This window comes from Galeopterus variegatus, unplaced genomic scaffold, assembly GCF_000696425.1.
Source record: "Galeopterus variegatus unplaced genomic scaffold, G_variegatus-3.0.2 Scaffold2868, whole genome shotgun sequence".
In the NCBI taxonomy this organism is placed as follows: domain Eukaryota; kingdom Metazoa; phylum Chordata; class Mammalia; order Dermoptera; family Cynocephalidae; genus Galeopterus; species Galeopterus variegatus.
In genome coordinates, this window is record NW_007728979.1 from 130,084 (window position 1) to 147,823 (window position 17,740).

Here is a 17,740-nt window from a genome sequence, read left to right on the forward strand (position 1 = left end):
TTAATAAGGCCTACAGTTTCTGGACTTCTCAAATGCCAACTGAGATCATTTGAGATTGCTTTAAAATATTTCAGGCTCAACTTGACCTTTTAGGCATCCTGATGAGTAATTTTACCAACTATACTTTTCCAGTTTTCTCCTGACCTCATGCCTTAGTAATGCATCACAGAGATCCTGCCTCGCACTTAACTTAGGCTCACCAACCAACAGTGCGGCTACTACCCCATTCCATTATGAGCAATCAAGCTTGTAGTTTTTTTCTTGTCTATCAACAGAGCCTATCAAATCTAGCACCCTTTCAACTCCATAAAATGGTGAACCAACTTGAAGTATAGAAAAATAATATGCACATGGTTTCTACCGAATATGACTTTAAATTGCTCTTTTCCAGAAAATTTTATTTCCATCTGAGACATTTTATTTATTTTGGCTCACGTACAACCCATAAGAGAACTTTGCTAAAATGCTGATCCATTTCCCAACCATATTTTGTGGTCATAAAGGAGAGTAACAGGGGTTGGCTGGTTAGCTCAGTTGGTTAAAATGTGATGCTGATAACACCACAGTCCAGGGTTCAATCCCTATACTGGCCAGCCACCAAAAAAAAAAAAAGAGAGAGAGAGAGAGAATAACAAAGTCTGGCTATGATGTGAATCTGAGGCTACAAACACCTGAACCAGAACCAGCCTGGTCATCAAATTTGGGACCTTTCCCTCTGAGATAGATTCAATGCAATGTTCCATTTTGACCACTAAGAATAAGTTCTATATGCTTTCGTTTTCAGGAAATAGAATAAACCATCTTAGTTTAACTTGTTTTCAATGAATCATACTCTATTTTACACCACATTTGGAACCTTTTTCAACAAATCTCTGTTCTTTCTTTCTCTTTCTGCAGTCCTTTCTAACATCAATTTGTAACTGTGAAAAAGGAGAAAAGCATCAACTTCTTTGCCATTTCAGTAAGATAAAAAGCTCAGCCATGTGACCAGGAACAGCAGAATAAGTGTTTTTCTAAAACCCTTCTGCAAACTTCTAAAATTTCATTTTAAGTGTGTTAATGGAGAAAAGAGCACAGTGTGCTTTACTCAGAAAGTTTGGCTTTGGAAAGGTATGACTTGAGTGTGATTTGAAAGAAACAGCTCTACCGTGCACTGTTATCCAAACAGAGGTATTCCCTTGGGTCAGCAGCACTAGAGTTGGTTGTTTTGACGCCTTTGTCAATAAATAAGCCAGCCTGAAAAAAATAAAAAATGGATACAAATCCCAAGTTACCTCTATATTTATGATTTACGAAAATAAGTTTAGGCTTATCACTTCTACCAAAAACAGAAGAGGGGAATGAACAGCAAAGCAAAGTCATTGTATAAAACAGCCACTTTCCTGGATATTTTTATAATTTTACACATTCAGTCATTCAACAAATACTTATTTGCATTTATCCTTCCAAGCATTATACATTAACAATAAAAATATGATCCTTGCTGTTACTGACACCAAAACCAGCAGGAAGACATACAATTAACTAAACAGTTAAACCAAATTTGAGAAGCATATGGAAGTAGATGATGCTGGCAGCAAGGAAAGGCACTTAGATGAGACCTTCCTTTGTGGGTGGGAGTGAGAAGATTCGGGAAATGTCTCCTAAAAGACGTGATCTGCTGAAACCTGAAGGATGAGGAGGAATTAACCAAGCAAAAGAATAAAAGGGTCGGGGCGCCAGGCAGAGGTTGAGCAGGAGTCAGCTGAAGAACCCACAGGGAGAACTAGCCAAGGGAAGAGTTCATACAAAAGTCTGGAGATGAGAGAGAGCATGGAACATCTGAGGAAAAAAAGAGAAAACCATAGTAGGACTAACAAGAATGTACAGAGGGAGGAAAGTTAAGGAAGGATAAAGAGGTGCAAACGCCAGATCACAGAGCTGATATGCTGTATGAGTCAAGAAAACAGGGATTTAATAAAGGCATCGCAACCAACTACATTTTAAGGGAAACAACTCTGAGTTACAAGATGGATAATGAATTGAAAGGGGCACGAGAGAGAGAGAGAGAGAGAGAGAGAGAGAGAGAAGAAATGTAGATGATTTCAGCAAGAAATTAAAATGATCCTGACTTGCAGCAGTAGTAACAAAGGAAATGAGAGTGAGAATTCTTTATTAGGTAAAATTGATTTGATTGAGCAATTGATAAAAGGTCTGGTTTTGAGGAAAAGACAGTAATAGAAATTTATATATTTCTGTTTTGGGCAATTAGGTGACTAGTGGCTTTATTCACTGAAATAGACATATGAGTACGGGAATAGGTCTGGACCTAAAAATAAGGATTTTAGTTCTGGATATGTTATATTTATGTGCCCATGAGACATTCAAATGGTATTCAGTAGGCAGTCAGATCAACATGACTAATCTGAACTAGATACAGATTCAAGAGGCAACACAATCAAAGCCACAGGGGTTGGACGTGTGTGCATGTGTCTGTGTGTGTATTTAGGAGTGATCCAAAGATGACGGGTTTCTTTTTGAGGACTCCAAGGGTTCAATTTTCCTTTCACTATAAAGTATTATCCCAGAAAGTAATTCCCAGATTTAACAAATTAGGACCTGATCATCTACTCATATTATCTAGATTCAATACTCTTATTTAATAATAAAGATTGCTACATGTCATCATGATATATGATATTAAAAAATTAACTAGAATGAGGTGTTTTTTATCCCACTTACAATTTTTAAAATTTGAGGATTTCTACTTTGAAATGCTACTTTCAATAATTACTAGCCTTCGTCAACTATTCAGCTCACAAAATCATAGTCCTGTGTAAAGGTTTTTCCTCTCTCAAGTCTTTATCGAGTGATTGTAAGCTCTTCAAATTATAAGACACTGGGCTGGCTGATTAGCTCAGTTGGTTAGAGCACTGCCTTGAAACAACAAGGTCAAGAGCTCATATCCCAGTACCAGCCTGCTGCCAAAAAAAAAAAAATTATAGCACACTTAGATTTTTAAAGGATCCTCTGAGCATCATAAGTATTAATGAAACTTTGATGCGGGTCACATCAGGCTAAAAGATCTGGGTATTACATGCACAGTGAAAATATTACAGTGTCCTGTGAGCAGAAAATGAACCAAGTATATTATCACCAGGGACATAGGGGATGAGTGCCAAATATCATGGAAATTGGAGCACCTAAATGGCCTTTAGGTTTCTTGATCTGTATCACTTTAAATTAGGTCAAATATTCTTAAACAGTATTTCATTATTTGCATAATTAATACTAAATGCCCAATAGGACACTCTACCAGCCGCTGTGAATAAAGAGAGGAGAGGAAGTATGCTTATTAACCCCCAGAAGCATATTATCTAACGCATGCACCCTAGAAACATGCAATATTAAAAGTCTGGAAAGAAGGTGAGAGAGAGGGAGGTAGGGAAGGAATGAGAGAGAAGATGTGGACATGGATCAAGTTCATTACATTACTATTCAGATTACACATACATGGGTGTTCTGCACACCTATGTGTGTATACATGGAATGCTGTACATAACTCGTATAACCTGAAAGTGAAAGGGCTGAGTGTCTGCTTTTTTAAATCACAAATTACTTTCTCTGATGACAAGTTCTACCAAAATCTGACATTTCTCCAAAATCTGACATTGTAATCCACTATGGTTTGAATGTGTGTGTTGGAAACTTAATCCCCAGTGCAACAGTGTTGGGAGGTGGGGCCTCATAGAAGGTGTCTGGGTCATGAGGGCTCCAGTCCCATGAATGGATTAATGCCAATTACAAAAGGGCTTGAGGCTGCAAGTCCTACCTCTTGCTCTTTCTCACTCTACTTTTGCCCTTCCTCCATGGGACAACACAGCATGAAGGCCCTCAACAGATGCTGGCCCCTCAATCTTGAATTTCCCAGCCTCCAGAATGGAGAGCCAAATAAATTTCTGTTCACTATAAGTTACCCAGTCTGTGGTATTCTGTTATAGCAGCACAAAATGGACTAAGACGTAATCACAGTAGTCCAGCCTTTACCCTGTAAGTCATATGTACTAATCGGTAAACCTTAGGAACCTACCTTAAAACTTGAATGGACCCTGTTGTTATAAAATATACCCAATGGAGTCAGTTCTGGTTTTGCTAAGAACTGCAATCCACTGGATTCCCCAGTAGGTTCCTTGTGGAATAAATACCATATTCCAGCATCCTACAATTGAAAGGGCAAGATCATTAAAAGCTTTATTTAATAAAGCTGGTCTATGATACATCCTCATAAACTAACAGCTTTACAAGCAAGTTTAATCTTTATAACACTAAATTTCATTGTTTCAGGTTCAGAGTTGACTATAAAAAGTTGTGCATACATCTATCACCCTCAAGACAGTTATATCATGCATTTTTAAAGCGAATTTAATTTTGCTTGCAGGGTTAGACAAAAGATAAAAACAATTGGCTGATACCAAAATTTACTTTTAAAACAACTTTCCCATCACTATCTACTTAAGTTATGCATAACTAGAACCAAATAAGTTTTCTTTCCATGTGACCAGGACAGCACAGCCTTTAAGCAACATGGTTTTTTCTGTTTACCTCCAAATCTGATCAATAGATGAGTCATGCCTATTAAACAACAGTCTGCTGACATGCAGAGTTCACTGACTTCTTTCAAACAACTCGAATGCCCTTCCTGTCCTGAGGCAAGTTTTGCCAAAGAAAAAAAACCACCACATGTATGAATCAGGATGCTGTCTCAGTCTGAACCCTGTCTGTTCAATTTCAGTATTACTCACCATAACAGAAGCAGAACAGTTTAAAAATTTTTGACATTCAAAAGAAGACATGAAAATGAAAATAAATGTTCTTAATTCCTGTGACCTTTCTTTAAATTTTATAACTGAATTAGAAATCAGCCCAATGTGACGGACAACTTCACGTTATGGAACTTTGATTAAACATCTTGTTAAAACCTTAAATTAAGTGTAAAAAGATGATATTAATCCAAATTCAGCACACATTTATTTGGTGCCCTCTATGTACAGGTGTACAATAGACTATTCTTAAACAACATAACATATGTAATAAGTACTATATTGGTTGTAACAAATAAAGTCCTTTGGGAGCATAGGGGAGAGGTGAATTATGGAAAGCATACATAGTACATATTAAAATGAATACAATATATAACATTTTTCCTGGATGGAAGTTTACAAATGAGGGCTGGCCAGTTAGCTCAGCTGGTCAGAGCGTGATGTTATAACACCAAGGTCAAGGGTTCGGATCCCCATACTGGCCAGCATCCGAACAAACAAACAAAAAAACAGTTTACAAATGGGTCTTAACAAAACAAACGACTCTGAAAAATGTTTGCCACCTCAATGCTTTTCGGCACAAAACAGACGACTCAATGGAAGAAGACTGAAGATCTAGCGAGAAGGCTGAATACCACATCCCTGTAAGCTGTGGGCAGAATGGTCCCTCCCAGGTTGGGACTGAGTTCGGGGATGGGGCTGGGGGGAAGGGAAGAAGGTAGCATTTCCTGTTAAACAAACACTGTGGTGTCAAAACAGGTAAAGGGAGCTTTGTGAAAGGCAGTGGAAAGGTACAATGAAGAAACAGTTTGATTTACTTGGGGAGGAAAAGCCCTGCCAACATTAGCCTTACATGAACAGTTTCTCTACAGAGAAAAGAAAGAAATAACTCACAGGATGAAAATGAAGAACACACATGAAATGCTTTCTTCTTTTCTCACATGAGCCCCAGTAAGGGTATCTGGCAACCTCACCTTGCATTTTCCATAGACTATATGCAATTTGCTTTAGTCTTCAACCCCTGACTTCTGAAAAGAGCTGAAAGGAATCTTTGCTCTGGCTGTTGACTTGTAACATAGATCAGAAGATGATACCGGGTAAGGCTCCTTATCAATCTCTTGGTCATCTTTACTCAAAAACTCACTTTCCAATTAGAAATGCTCAGCACAGACCCCATACAGGCCCCAAAATTATCTGATGGAAAATGAATGAATAAAAACTTGAAATGATCAAATGTCCTGTCCTCTCCCCGTCAAATAAGAATCTTCAACTGACAGGAACCTTCAGGTTATGTTTTATGTTTTTAAGAAAAATTACAGATGTGAGTTCGACCATCACCCAGTGATGCCTGCATTCTTTTTATCTCAAAAAAATAACCCTTCAACTAATCTTTTCATTCATTCTAGGAAACAATGCTACATATTTCTTTCCTTCTTAAAATTTTAAATAGTCATGATGTACAAATATGAATATTTCGGTATTGCTGCCAAGGTCATATTTCTATACTGTAGTTTTCGGCACTGTTACAATCTCAATGGTAGAATGTCTTAAAAGATTTATTTACATTATAAATAAAATCATTAAATCAGACTGAATTATAAATGTAAATTTCTCCCAGTTTATTTGGGAGACATTCCTACCATCCAAAAATGTTTCACTTATTCTCTTAAAAATTATTCTCGTGTGTGTGTGTGTGTGTGTGTGTGTGTGTGTGTGTGTGTGTGTGTGTGTGTTTCAATTCAAGGCACATTGTTAATTCAAGGCACATTAGTTGAGTTCAGCTGTTTTACTATGGAGATAAAATCCCCAAGTGTATATAACACAAAGATGTGCCCCTTTACCAGAGTGACAACTGTCACAGTCTTCTACAGAATAATCCATTCCCATAAAAAAAAGTTAAAGCTTTCTTTGTTCATCAACACTAGAAACTGAAATGATCAGTTACTTGGCCACATGTGACTTAAATATGAGAAGCCAAAACGATTGCACATAATGCACTAAAAATACACTCTGGAGATGACATAACATAGAGATTAGCCCAGCTCCTTTCACCCCTTTGGCATCTGTCTTACTATACTCACAGATACTAAGCAGCACAAAGGATTTGGAAGAAACAGAAGGACGATCTCAACCATATCTGCTGTCTATTAAACAAACAGTACTAGGAAATGTCATGCTTGGGTTATTTTAGCACACGTGACATTACATCCATATAAACCAAGAAATTTATAAACATGAACAATATAAAACATCTGAAAACACTTTAATATTATTTACCTGTGAGCCTGCAGCTGCATTATTAATCAGATTATTGTTGGGATGAGCGATCCAGAAAGTTGAAACAGCCCTGCAAGGCATTTTTGAAGGTGATTTAAACATTCTTCATGAAAAATCCTGCCTACTAAAAACTTCCCCCAAAACATCTTTGCCAAAAGTCAAAGGCCTTGACTATCACACATGAATTTTTTCTCTCTGCCAGTTACTCACATGCAGTCAGTGGCAGGCACAGGGACATAATTTCCAAACACTTTATCTCGAATGGTGGTACACATGGAGTTGTTCCTATCAGTGGGGAGGAGTGTGCCCGGCTTGGTGAGGAGTCCCAGATTGTGGAACAAAGTATTTCTCTGTTCAACACCATCTTCCAAAAAGAAACAATGACCTAGTGTGTCAAACCCAATGGTGTCTTTTATCTGCAGAAATACAAGTGTATCATGTCATTAGTAACAAGATTGATTGTGAGTTAAGTGACAAGTGTTCTCCAGCTGAGCAGCACATGCTCAGTACAAATACAAAAAGAGTTTTAATCTTAGCAGAATGGACAACGTCAAATGACAGGTTTTATTGATCTCTAAACAGGACAATCTGAGTAGTTAAAAATGTAGGCTTCCTTCAGACAGAAAAATAGCAGAATTCTCAGTAAAAACAGGATAGAGTAAGGCATGTGGTCAAACAGCTTACTTATATATAACTGAGAAGTCATGAGGATTAACTGTTTCAGTAATGCTCATGCACATAATGTGAGGCTACTTACCAGCAAGCCATTGGTTCCATGCACAGTGATGCATCTCGAGAAGCTGTGATGAATAGACAGGCCATCCACAAATGTCGCATGTCTGTACCCTCCTTTATAATCCACGTCTCCACACAGGTGAAAATGAACAGGATACCGTCCCAGGTGCTGCTGACCCATGCGCCTCAATTCCACGTAAGAAAGATGGACTGAAGTAAAATTTTTCTTTATCTATGAGACAAGGTAAATGAAATCAATCTGATACTTTTCAGACCAGGAAAGTAGCAAAAAATATTGTTTTAATAAAAAATATCTGAAGGAGAATATATATTAAAACCTTTATTTTTTCTTTTTTTATTTTTTTGGCAACTGGCCAGTACAGGGATCTGAACCCCTTATGACCTTGGTATTATAACACTGCAGTTTTACCAACTTAACAGACTTTTTTTTTATTTTCACTCTCAATATTTTTAAACACTGGATTTTCAATAATACCAGGATTACTAAGAACCAAGGAATAACACTGATCAACATTTTGGAAATCAGTGTAACGGAAATGCTGCTAGAAACCACAGCCTACTCAATGTACAGAAAGTGACTTTAAAACACATGTAGCCAAAAATGCAGCCCAGAAGTCCAATAGATTAGTATCAAAAATACTGCCTACCATATAGTAAGTGCTTTATATTTTTACAGAATAAAAATCTGCATAAAAAATATTTTTATAGAAACATACTTCGTATGTGCATACTACTATGCTTATCCTTTATTAGTATCACCTTTTTAAAAGAAACAATTGATTCTTTCAGAAATTACATGCATGGATATCAAGAACATTCATTGCTTTGTCTCTGTATAATTGCTTCTTCCAATTACATTGATTTAATTCTTCATTGAACAATTCTTAAATGGTTGAACTACAGGTCCAGGTCAATTAAATGAAAGTACAATGTTCTCTTTTAATTATCTAAAACCTCTTCCTTATCATTTGAAAGAGAAATAAAATATTTCTTTTTAATATCCATATATGTCTTATTCTAAAACTGGAAAGTTTCTTCAAACATATATTTAGCAACCAGGATTTCAAATAAATCATCCAATCCTTTTGCCTACCATGACATGTCCTCCAAAGGTATCATAATCAAAGAATTGGCACTGATTTTCTGCATAGCACGAGTCTTCCATTTCTCCTTGGATCACAACATTCCGGGTGAGAATTCCAACCTCTGCTCTCATGTCCACACCATCTATGATCTCACCCATGTGCAGGAACTGAGGGGTTTCTGGTTGGGAAAAAGAATATTAGAACAAAGAAAATATGAAACTTATTTCAAAAAGACATTCCTCTTTATAACCCCAAGACATTGTCAATAAGGTATGTTTGCTCCCCTTTTTTAATACCTTAGAGTCAAACAACCCCAGGATGCAGGGATTTTAAAGATAATCTAGTACACCCACCCACCCAGTGCCTGACCCTTCACTACCAATTTTCCCTCCAATTCTGGAACCCATGCAGGACACAGGGCTTGCTACCCCCAAAGGAACTCAACCCTTCCTTGAACAACACTAATAATCTGGAATCTATTGACTATCATCTTTCTCTCTAGTTCCTGTCCATATGCTCTTGTTCTGCCCCCCTGAGGGCATAAGAACCACCAAATGCACGGTGAGTCATGAAAACAAATGGTTTTGCAGATGTTGAAGTTAGGGTGTCACATCGTTTGTGCTTCTACTTCAAAGCCAAAGTAACCTGCATTTGGACATTACCAATACAGAAATTATATTTTCTTTCCCACTTTTTATTTTAATGTTAGGCATTCTTTTAAATTCCCACCCTGCTGTAAGTTTAGAAGTACTTTAATGATGAGCTTCTCTCTGATGTTATTAACTCAGGAAGGAAAAATACAAATAAATCATGGGAATTGAGCTCATGGAGATTCATTATCACGTACACTTGTTAACAAGCGTGGGAATTTCCAAAAAAAAATAATACCAGATGGTACCCTATTTTTGTTGTAGTGGTGGTATTTTTTTGTTTTCTGGTTTGTATTCGCTTATACCATGTTATGAAAAAGGAAAAGTACAACACTGAATGAAACAGAGAAAAAGGAGAAAAGTGCCAAGTGAGCCAATCACCCTATTTTTTTTTTCAAAGCAGAAAATTTTTTCTTAAACTTCAAAGCTCTAAATTACCCATTACTCTAAATTACCGAAAAACAGAGCACTTATTGAACAGTTACTGTAAAATCTTTTGTTTTTTACCACAAATGTATAATCTTGATAAAGAAGCAAGAAAAGCAATATAATGAGTGAAATGAACAATGAATCTCATAAATGAAGCTACGTACAAAGAGGTTCTGCCTCATACCAGGCTCAGAGTAAGTACCTGGTAAATGTCAGCCATTCTTTCTATACACAGCTTATGGTAACAATCCCTTTGTGTATTATTCTCCATCAAAAAATGTATTATTCAAGATTATGGTAGGAAATACAGTCTTATGAAAACACCTACTTGGTTCCTTAACTATTAGTGAGATCTACTTTTTGTCATGCAAATAAGGCAATCAAAAACCTTTTTTTTTTTTAAATTAAGAAAGACTTCTACTAAAAAATGGATCTAATTGATAGTTGAGTTTACTATCTTTTGATAGTGGAAAATTAATAAGGAAGAAACTGGACTCTGAAAAATCAATTTATCTTGTCCACATCTTTTTTTTTTTTTTTTTTTTTTTTACAAAAATACCAAGGCACAGAAACAATGGTTTGCTTGCTACGAATCATTACAGCAAGAATATTGCTCGATAACTACTTTTATCTAACATCCTCTGGGGTCTAGTGTTCAATGCACTGCACTACGAAGACCTTTGACATTGATGATGGAGATGATGATGATTGGAAGGAAAAAAAGATTCCAGGAAACAAATCCCAAGAAAAGAGTGTTTCCCAAGAAATACTCTGAGTAGTCTGATACCTTTGACTTTGACCTGAAAACGGCTGCATTCAGGACAGGGGAGAAGAGTGAACTCTTCTGCTTGGTACATAGAATAGTCTGTGCTTGCAACCACAATCTGGTCTCCAGGTTTCCAGCCGCTAACGTCATCCAGCAGATGAAGTTTCACTCCATCTACAACCTCTACCTGGAAACCTGAAAGAGAAACACCTAAACCAAAAAAAACAAGAAAGCAATGCATTAACAGACTTTTTTTCTAAATCAACCCTCTTGCTGATTCACAAATCAAAATTTAAGATAAACACCATTCAGCGAATTTTTACTAATGCTAACCATGTCCCAGTCACTCTGCAGATATGAATGATAAAAAAATATAAAAATATAGAACCCTGCCCTCCAGGGGAGAAAGCCCCATGCACTCCTAGCCATGATGGTATAAAAGACATCACTTTAATAAACTACTGTTTTATAATTTTGAAGAAGGCTCTTGATCCCAAATCTCTTATTGTATTTCAACTCAGTGCTAAAACTACAGTACTGCCCTCAAACCATCTTAATATATAGCAAGAACGTATCATATTTGGATAGAAGTTGCCAAGAACAGGATAGATCTGTAATAAATACCCAACAGTTCAATTTGATCCAAGCAAAAGATAACAGACAGGACTTTAATGTACATATAATCTTAATATTCAGAACAAAAGTTGGCCTCAGAAAATCCCTCATTTTTGTGCCTTTGCTCACGATTCATTCTTTACCTAAAATGTCTTTCCACTACTATTCACCAACCAAGATACTGTCCATCTTTCTACAAAGTTCAGGCCAATCTTTGAAGACTTCCTAAACTTGCTTGCTGGAAGCAACCTCTCTCTGGTATTGTCATGGTAGTCTCTCTGCTACCGTTCATTCCTTTCCAATGGGAGGACAGCTCACCTCCCTGGAAGTCACATCAGCAAAGGCAGCAGAGCACACCCATTTATGCATCCACTCGTCTGTCTCATTCATAGTACAAATCCACAGATGTCGGCTGAATGGATGACTGTGACCTGCAATGTGACCTGAGGTCACATGATGGTGCCCCTGTCTAACTCAGCTCCTTTCCTGAGATGATGTACATTATGCAATCTAGTGACTACTAATTACTGATCTCTCCTCATATCTCCTTTCAAACTCTAAATTGATTCCCAATTCGGCAGACAAAAACCGAAAAGCTGATCCAGCTTCTCCATTACTCATTCTTCTTTTACATGCAATCCAGGGTGGAAGTGTTTCCTGCTTCTAGAACACCCACGGCACAATCTGTCATAAGCCAAAAACTGGTTTAATGGAAATATGTACGGAATGGATGGAAGCTACTTCATAATACTGATGGAGAATAAAAATACCACATTTCAAAGCTGTCTGGGGTTGGCTGGTTAGCTCAGGTGGTTAGAGCAGCGTTTATAACACCAAGGTCAAGGGTTCAGATCCCCATACGGCCAGCCGCCAATACAAGAAGAGAAAAGCTATCTGTTTAATAAATATCTGTCTTTCTAACGAATAGCATGATGCTCTGGGGCTACTTTACAATGCTAACTCTAAGGGACAATGATATGAGCAAAAGAACGCATTTACTTAAGTCAGGAGACTCAGAAGGAGAGAAATTCAGGCAAGAAACAAGGAATAATACAGATATCCTTACAGTCTCGAGCCAGCTATTCAGATAAAACCTAACATGGGCAAGTCTTGAATCTTTTTAGACTCTGATCTACCCTGCTTGTCTGTTTCTACAAATCATACACAAAAAAGTACCTAATAAATCTAAAGCGTTTTATTGATATGTTTCTTGCATCTAGATACTAAAACCTATAATGGAATTTTATCCAAATAATAATATTAATAATAATAACTCTAACAATTACAACAATAGCTAACAGTTGTTGGAACCCCACATGCATAATAACCTTTCATCAAAACAACCGTGAGAGATAGTCACTATTACATTCATTAGAGGTGAAAAAACCAAAGGTCAGCTAAAAAATGCTAGAGTCCGGACTGAATGCTAATCTAATTCCAGAGCCCAATTTCTCAACCTCTTTATTATCCTGCCTTCCCAAGAATCAAAACAGATGACTTAAGAATAAAGATAATCAAAAACCTCATGGCAGCAACAATCACTACCCAAAATTTCAGATTTTTACCAAAAAAAAAAACAAAAAAAAAACTCCCCTAAAAAAGGACAATTCAGAAACATCCATTTCTTACATAAAATTCCATTAAGGCTTTTTAAAAAGACTACTAGATAAGTTTTGACCTAAAAGGTCATTAGAATTTGTTTGTTTTTAAAAAAAAATGCCAGGTGTAGGGAAAATGAAGATAAACGGTCAGGGTCCCTCGGGGGTTTGGAATCTTGCCGAGCAATTGATGTAAATATGCATGTGCATCCAGGTGTTCCTTGGTTATTGTCTAACATAACAGCACATGTGCACCCAGGTGTTCCGGGATTGTCTGACTCGCACCCATGTGTCCTGGGTTATCAGACATAAGTATAAAGGGTGAGTAGCTCAGAACCATGGTGCCCCTGCCCCCGGGGATAACCTGGGGGAGCACAGGGAGGCTGCTCCTGCTGGAGGCTGTTGCTACAAGCTGCTATTGCTGCCAGGGCCCCCAGGACCATCCAGGAGGCCACTGCCGCTGCTGCTGGAGGCTGCTGCTGCTACTGAGGAAGCTGAGGACTGAGCTCGTGTCATCTACCAATGGCTCCCGGACCTTTCCCAATTATAGAGCTCGTGGACCTACATGTGAGGGGACTAGTGAGCCAGCCAGGCATCTGAGGGGTCTGGTGACCCAGTCTATACAACAGGTTTGAAGGGTCTGTGGGAAAAATGTGTACAATTCAATAATTCCTTACTTTATTCTGGCTTGAAAAGAAAACCCTAAGATTATCTGCTATTACCACCACTGAATTGGAAGTAAAAAAGGAAGTTCATTCTCCCTGCTCCCTGCAGAGAATTTTCACCTCATCCAGAAAGTAAGAATGACTGAGAACATGGGACACAAAAAATATCCTACAACAGATAGCTACAATGTAACCCTGTAGGGAAAGTGAAGATAAATGGTCAGGATCCCTCAGGGGTTCAGAGTCTTGCCGAGCATCTTATGTAAATATGCACGTGCACCCAGGTGTTCCTGGGTTGTCTAACTTGTACACAGGTGTCCTGGGTTATTGGACTTAAGTATAAAGGATGAGTGGCTCTGACACACACTGTCCCCCGCCCCCAGGCTGCTACTGCTGCTGAAGAAGCTTAAGACTAAGCTCAGTGTTGTCTGCCAATGGCTCCTGGGATCTTTCCAATTACCTCATTCATGGACCTGTATGTGAGGGGTCTGGTGACCCAGCCAGACACATGAGGAGTCAGGTGACCCAGTCTGGCACTTGAGGGGTCTAGTGACCCAGTCTGTACAATGGGTTTGAAGGGTCTCTGGGGCCCTAGCCTGACATATCGTCTTCCAGAAATGAGTAGTTATCAGTAAGGTGCAAATAAACACAACATTTCCTACAAAGGAAAGCTTGACTTGAGGTCTGGAATCTTACTAGAGGCAGTACACTGAACTCCACTTACAGGACCAAATTTCTGCTAAGAAATGCTTCTCTCCCACATTTGCTTTTTGCCAGAGGCAATCACAGTGGGGTAGAAACAGCAGTAACCTTGGAGGCAGGAAGCTGGGGCTGGATTCCAGCTTCCTCATCCATACTAGACGCCACTTCCTCACACCAAACCCAGAGATTGCTTTCTGAACTAAAGAATGACCTGTTCTAGTTGGGCACCCCAACTGGACTTTGTTCTAAAAGATTAAGTACTGTAGGTAAGCTATAAGTTTCAACTTCAATTGATTGAGAAATCCAACCAGACTGTCATTTGAATACAATACTACTTCAAAAGAAAAAAACCTGCCACAAAACCAATGTCTTACCTACCTTCGATCCACTCACTATAAGCTGTCACAGAGAACTTCTGACCATCCACGGTATAAAATTCTCTTTGGGCAAGAGCCTTCCCGCCACTGCTATGATTTTCATAATTCCTCACAGATTCGTTGCAAGAAGTGCTTCCACCATCAATGACACCAACTAAAGCCCAAGCTTGCCTAGAAGGAAAAAGAGCATGTGCATTTCATTACTTGTCACAGTACCTACCCAAATCCCTGACAAAGATGTTATGGCAAAGTGCTATTTAATTCTCATATTTCAGTTTTGCCAATCCCTAAGCCTCTTTTTCCATATAAGGTTGCAATGCCAGAGCTTGCCACCGTCATAGAAGGAAACACACCTGGTTTTTAAACACTCGTTTGTCCAGCTCTGTTACAGGTGAAACACTGATGACCGTGATTTCTATTAATCATTGACTTACTTCCTCAATACACACCCATCGCATTCACATTTCATTCTGGCCACAGATCCATTTATTTTCTTTCTTTTAAGATGATTATCACTTGCTCTTTTAAACTACTCTCTACAAAGTTCTCAAAAATCTAACTGCATAATAGAATCATACAGAGATCTTGAGAAATGCATCGATGCTCAGACCCTATCCCAGATCAATGCAATTATAATATCTAATGATTGGGCCCAGCACTGGCTGGTTAGCTCAGTTGGTAGCATGATGCTGATAACACCAAGGTCAAGGGCTTGGATCCCCATACTGGCCAGCCACCAAAAACATTAAAAAATAATTTAAAAATAAAGATTGGGCTCACCATAGTATGTTTTTAAAGTTTCCCAGGTGATTTGAAGGAGCAGCTAGACTTGAGAACCAACTGAGTTTGAGAAGTGTTTCTCAAGCTTTAGTAAGTATCAGAATCATCTGGGGGGGAGGCGCACAAAAGTGTGGGAGGCCCCACCCTCTAAGGGTTTGAGGTGGGACCAGAGAATTTGCTTTTCTAACAAGTTCCCACGTGAGGCTCATGTTGCTGTCAGGGGACTTTGAGAACACCTAGATTAGAGCAGAGTAGTAATTATCAACCTTGACTGCACTTCAATTGCCTGCAGGTCCTTCCCTTCTGAGATCTTGATGCATGATCTAAATGCACCCCAGGCATCAGGATTTTTCAGAGTCCAGGTGTGCAGGCAAGATTGCGAACCACTGAGTTAAAGGTTTCTTAACATTCTTAAGTCAAAGCTATAGAATTACTATCCAACAGACTTTAAATTTCACATACCTATGTCTGTTTATTGAAAGCAATGTGTCTGAAAACACCATTTTATTTCTGTGATCCTATATGTCCGAGGGACTTGCTCAGGCAGCCAAAATCAATCAAAGAAAATGGACAATAACAAAACAGCCAGAAAATTTGCCTTAAGACTGCCAGTTTAAAACATAAAAGGAAAAATGTCAACTTCCTACTCTAGAAAAAAAATACCGAATGTAATCTATGCCAAACAGATGGCTGGATATTCACAGATAAAAGTTAACCAAAGCATGCCTACACCCTTATAAATTCCACAGCCGCCCCGGTGTGGCTTAGCCACTCTTTGGCTGACAGTGCTGTACAGCTCTATTTATATCCCTTGATACAGCAGAAAGAATCAAGTAAGAATGTCTCAATTTATTATCTCCTATGGAGAGGAAAAGAGAGGAAGAATACCAGAGGCTTCCTTTATTTACCAGAACTGCCTCAGCAACTATAAAACAATGCTCTATTCTATTTACGGTATCTCCAAAACACTCCCACTGCCCTCCTCCACTTGAGGAAAATTTCAATGCACTAGAACATTATCTTCAAAGGGGTATGTGTTTATGAACATTGGAGATAATGTCAATGCAATGGAAGGTTGGCAAAAGATCACAACTCTAATTCCTCTGTCAATTCAGTAGCTATGTTTTCAAGGGAATTTAGAAAACAATAGGGAGAGGAACCAAAGAAAGTCAAAATATTCACAGCTAATGATCAAGCAAATCTAGGAACAATAACACATGAAGAATTAGAAGTTGTGGGCCGGCCCGGTGGCGCACTGGATAGTGCGCCGCTTGGGAAGCACGGAGGCGCTCCCGTCCGAGGGTTCGGATCCCACATACAGACCGGCTCCCGCTCACTGGCTGAGCGAGGCGCGGGAGCAACACCGAGGCTTGCAATCCCGTTGCCGGTCCCCGGTCCGGTACGGGGGCAACACTGAGGGTTGCAATCCGTTGCCGGACACGGAAAAAAGACAAAAAGACAAAAAAAAAAAAAAAAAAAAAAAAAGAAGTTGTAATCCCTGGCATGATTGGATAATGAAACAAAGCAGGTCGCTAACTTTGAAAAGACCATGCTTCTACTCCTAGGTCTATGGATTATAGAAATACGTGTACACGCGCGTCAAGACTTGAGGGAAGAAAACACGTGTACATGTGCATATAGAGTTGGCTCATTTTGTATAATTGAAGTCCATCAGTAAATAAATTGTGGTATATTCATACAATAGAAAATAAACAGCAACAAAAATGAGCCAGCACTATGGGCAGCAACATGTACGACATTCAATAACATAACATTGAGCAAAGAAGCCAGACAAAAACATGATGTATTTTCTGCTTCCATTTATATGAATTCAAAAACAGGCAAACCTAGATGTTAGTGTATCCCACAAATTCAGGAGAGTGGTTACCTTTGGTGGGGGAGCGAGTGATTAGTGCAGAGCAGGAAGGGGCTTCTGGACAGCTGGCAATGTTCTATTTCTTGATTTGGGGGGTGGCTATCCACATACCCCATTGTGAAAAATCATTAAACTCTACAGTCTTGGGCCGGCCCGGTGGCGCACTGGATAGTGCGCCACTTAGGAAGCACGGCAGCGCTCCCGCCCGAGGGTTCAGATCCCACATACAGACCGGTTCCCGCTCACTGGCTGAGCGAGGCGCGGGAGCAACACCGAGGGTTGCGATCCCGTTGCCGGTCCTGGTCCAGTACGGGGGCGACACTGAGGGTTGCGAACCGTTGCCGGACACGGAAAAAGACAAAAAA

General features: G+C 38.9%; 1 protein-coding gene across 1 annotated transcript in view; it reads right to left on the bottom strand.

Moving 5' to 3' along the window:
- Window positions 1-17,740, bottom strand: part of TMEM2 (transmembrane protein 2) — a 74,031-nt gene that overhangs the window by 33,341 nt on the left and 22,950 nt on the right. The window contains exons 5-12 of the mRNA XM_008583250.1: window positions 14,721-14,890; window positions 10,784-10,972; window positions 8,926-9,095; window positions 7,834-8,043; window positions 7,287-7,492; window positions 7,077-7,146; window positions 4,070-4,198; window positions 1,148-1,236 (exon numbers count right to left, since the gene is read on the bottom strand). Coding sequence (XP_008581472.1) covers window positions 1,148-1,236; window positions 4,070-4,198; window positions 7,077-7,146; window positions 7,287-7,492; window positions 7,834-8,043; window positions 8,926-9,095; window positions 10,784-10,972; window positions 14,721-14,890 — 1,233 coding nt within the window. The remainder of the gene's footprint in view (window positions 1-1,147; window positions 1,237-4,069; window positions 4,199-7,076; window positions 7,147-7,286; window positions 7,493-7,833; window positions 8,044-8,925; window positions 9,096-10,783; window positions 10,973-14,720; window positions 14,891-17,740) is intronic.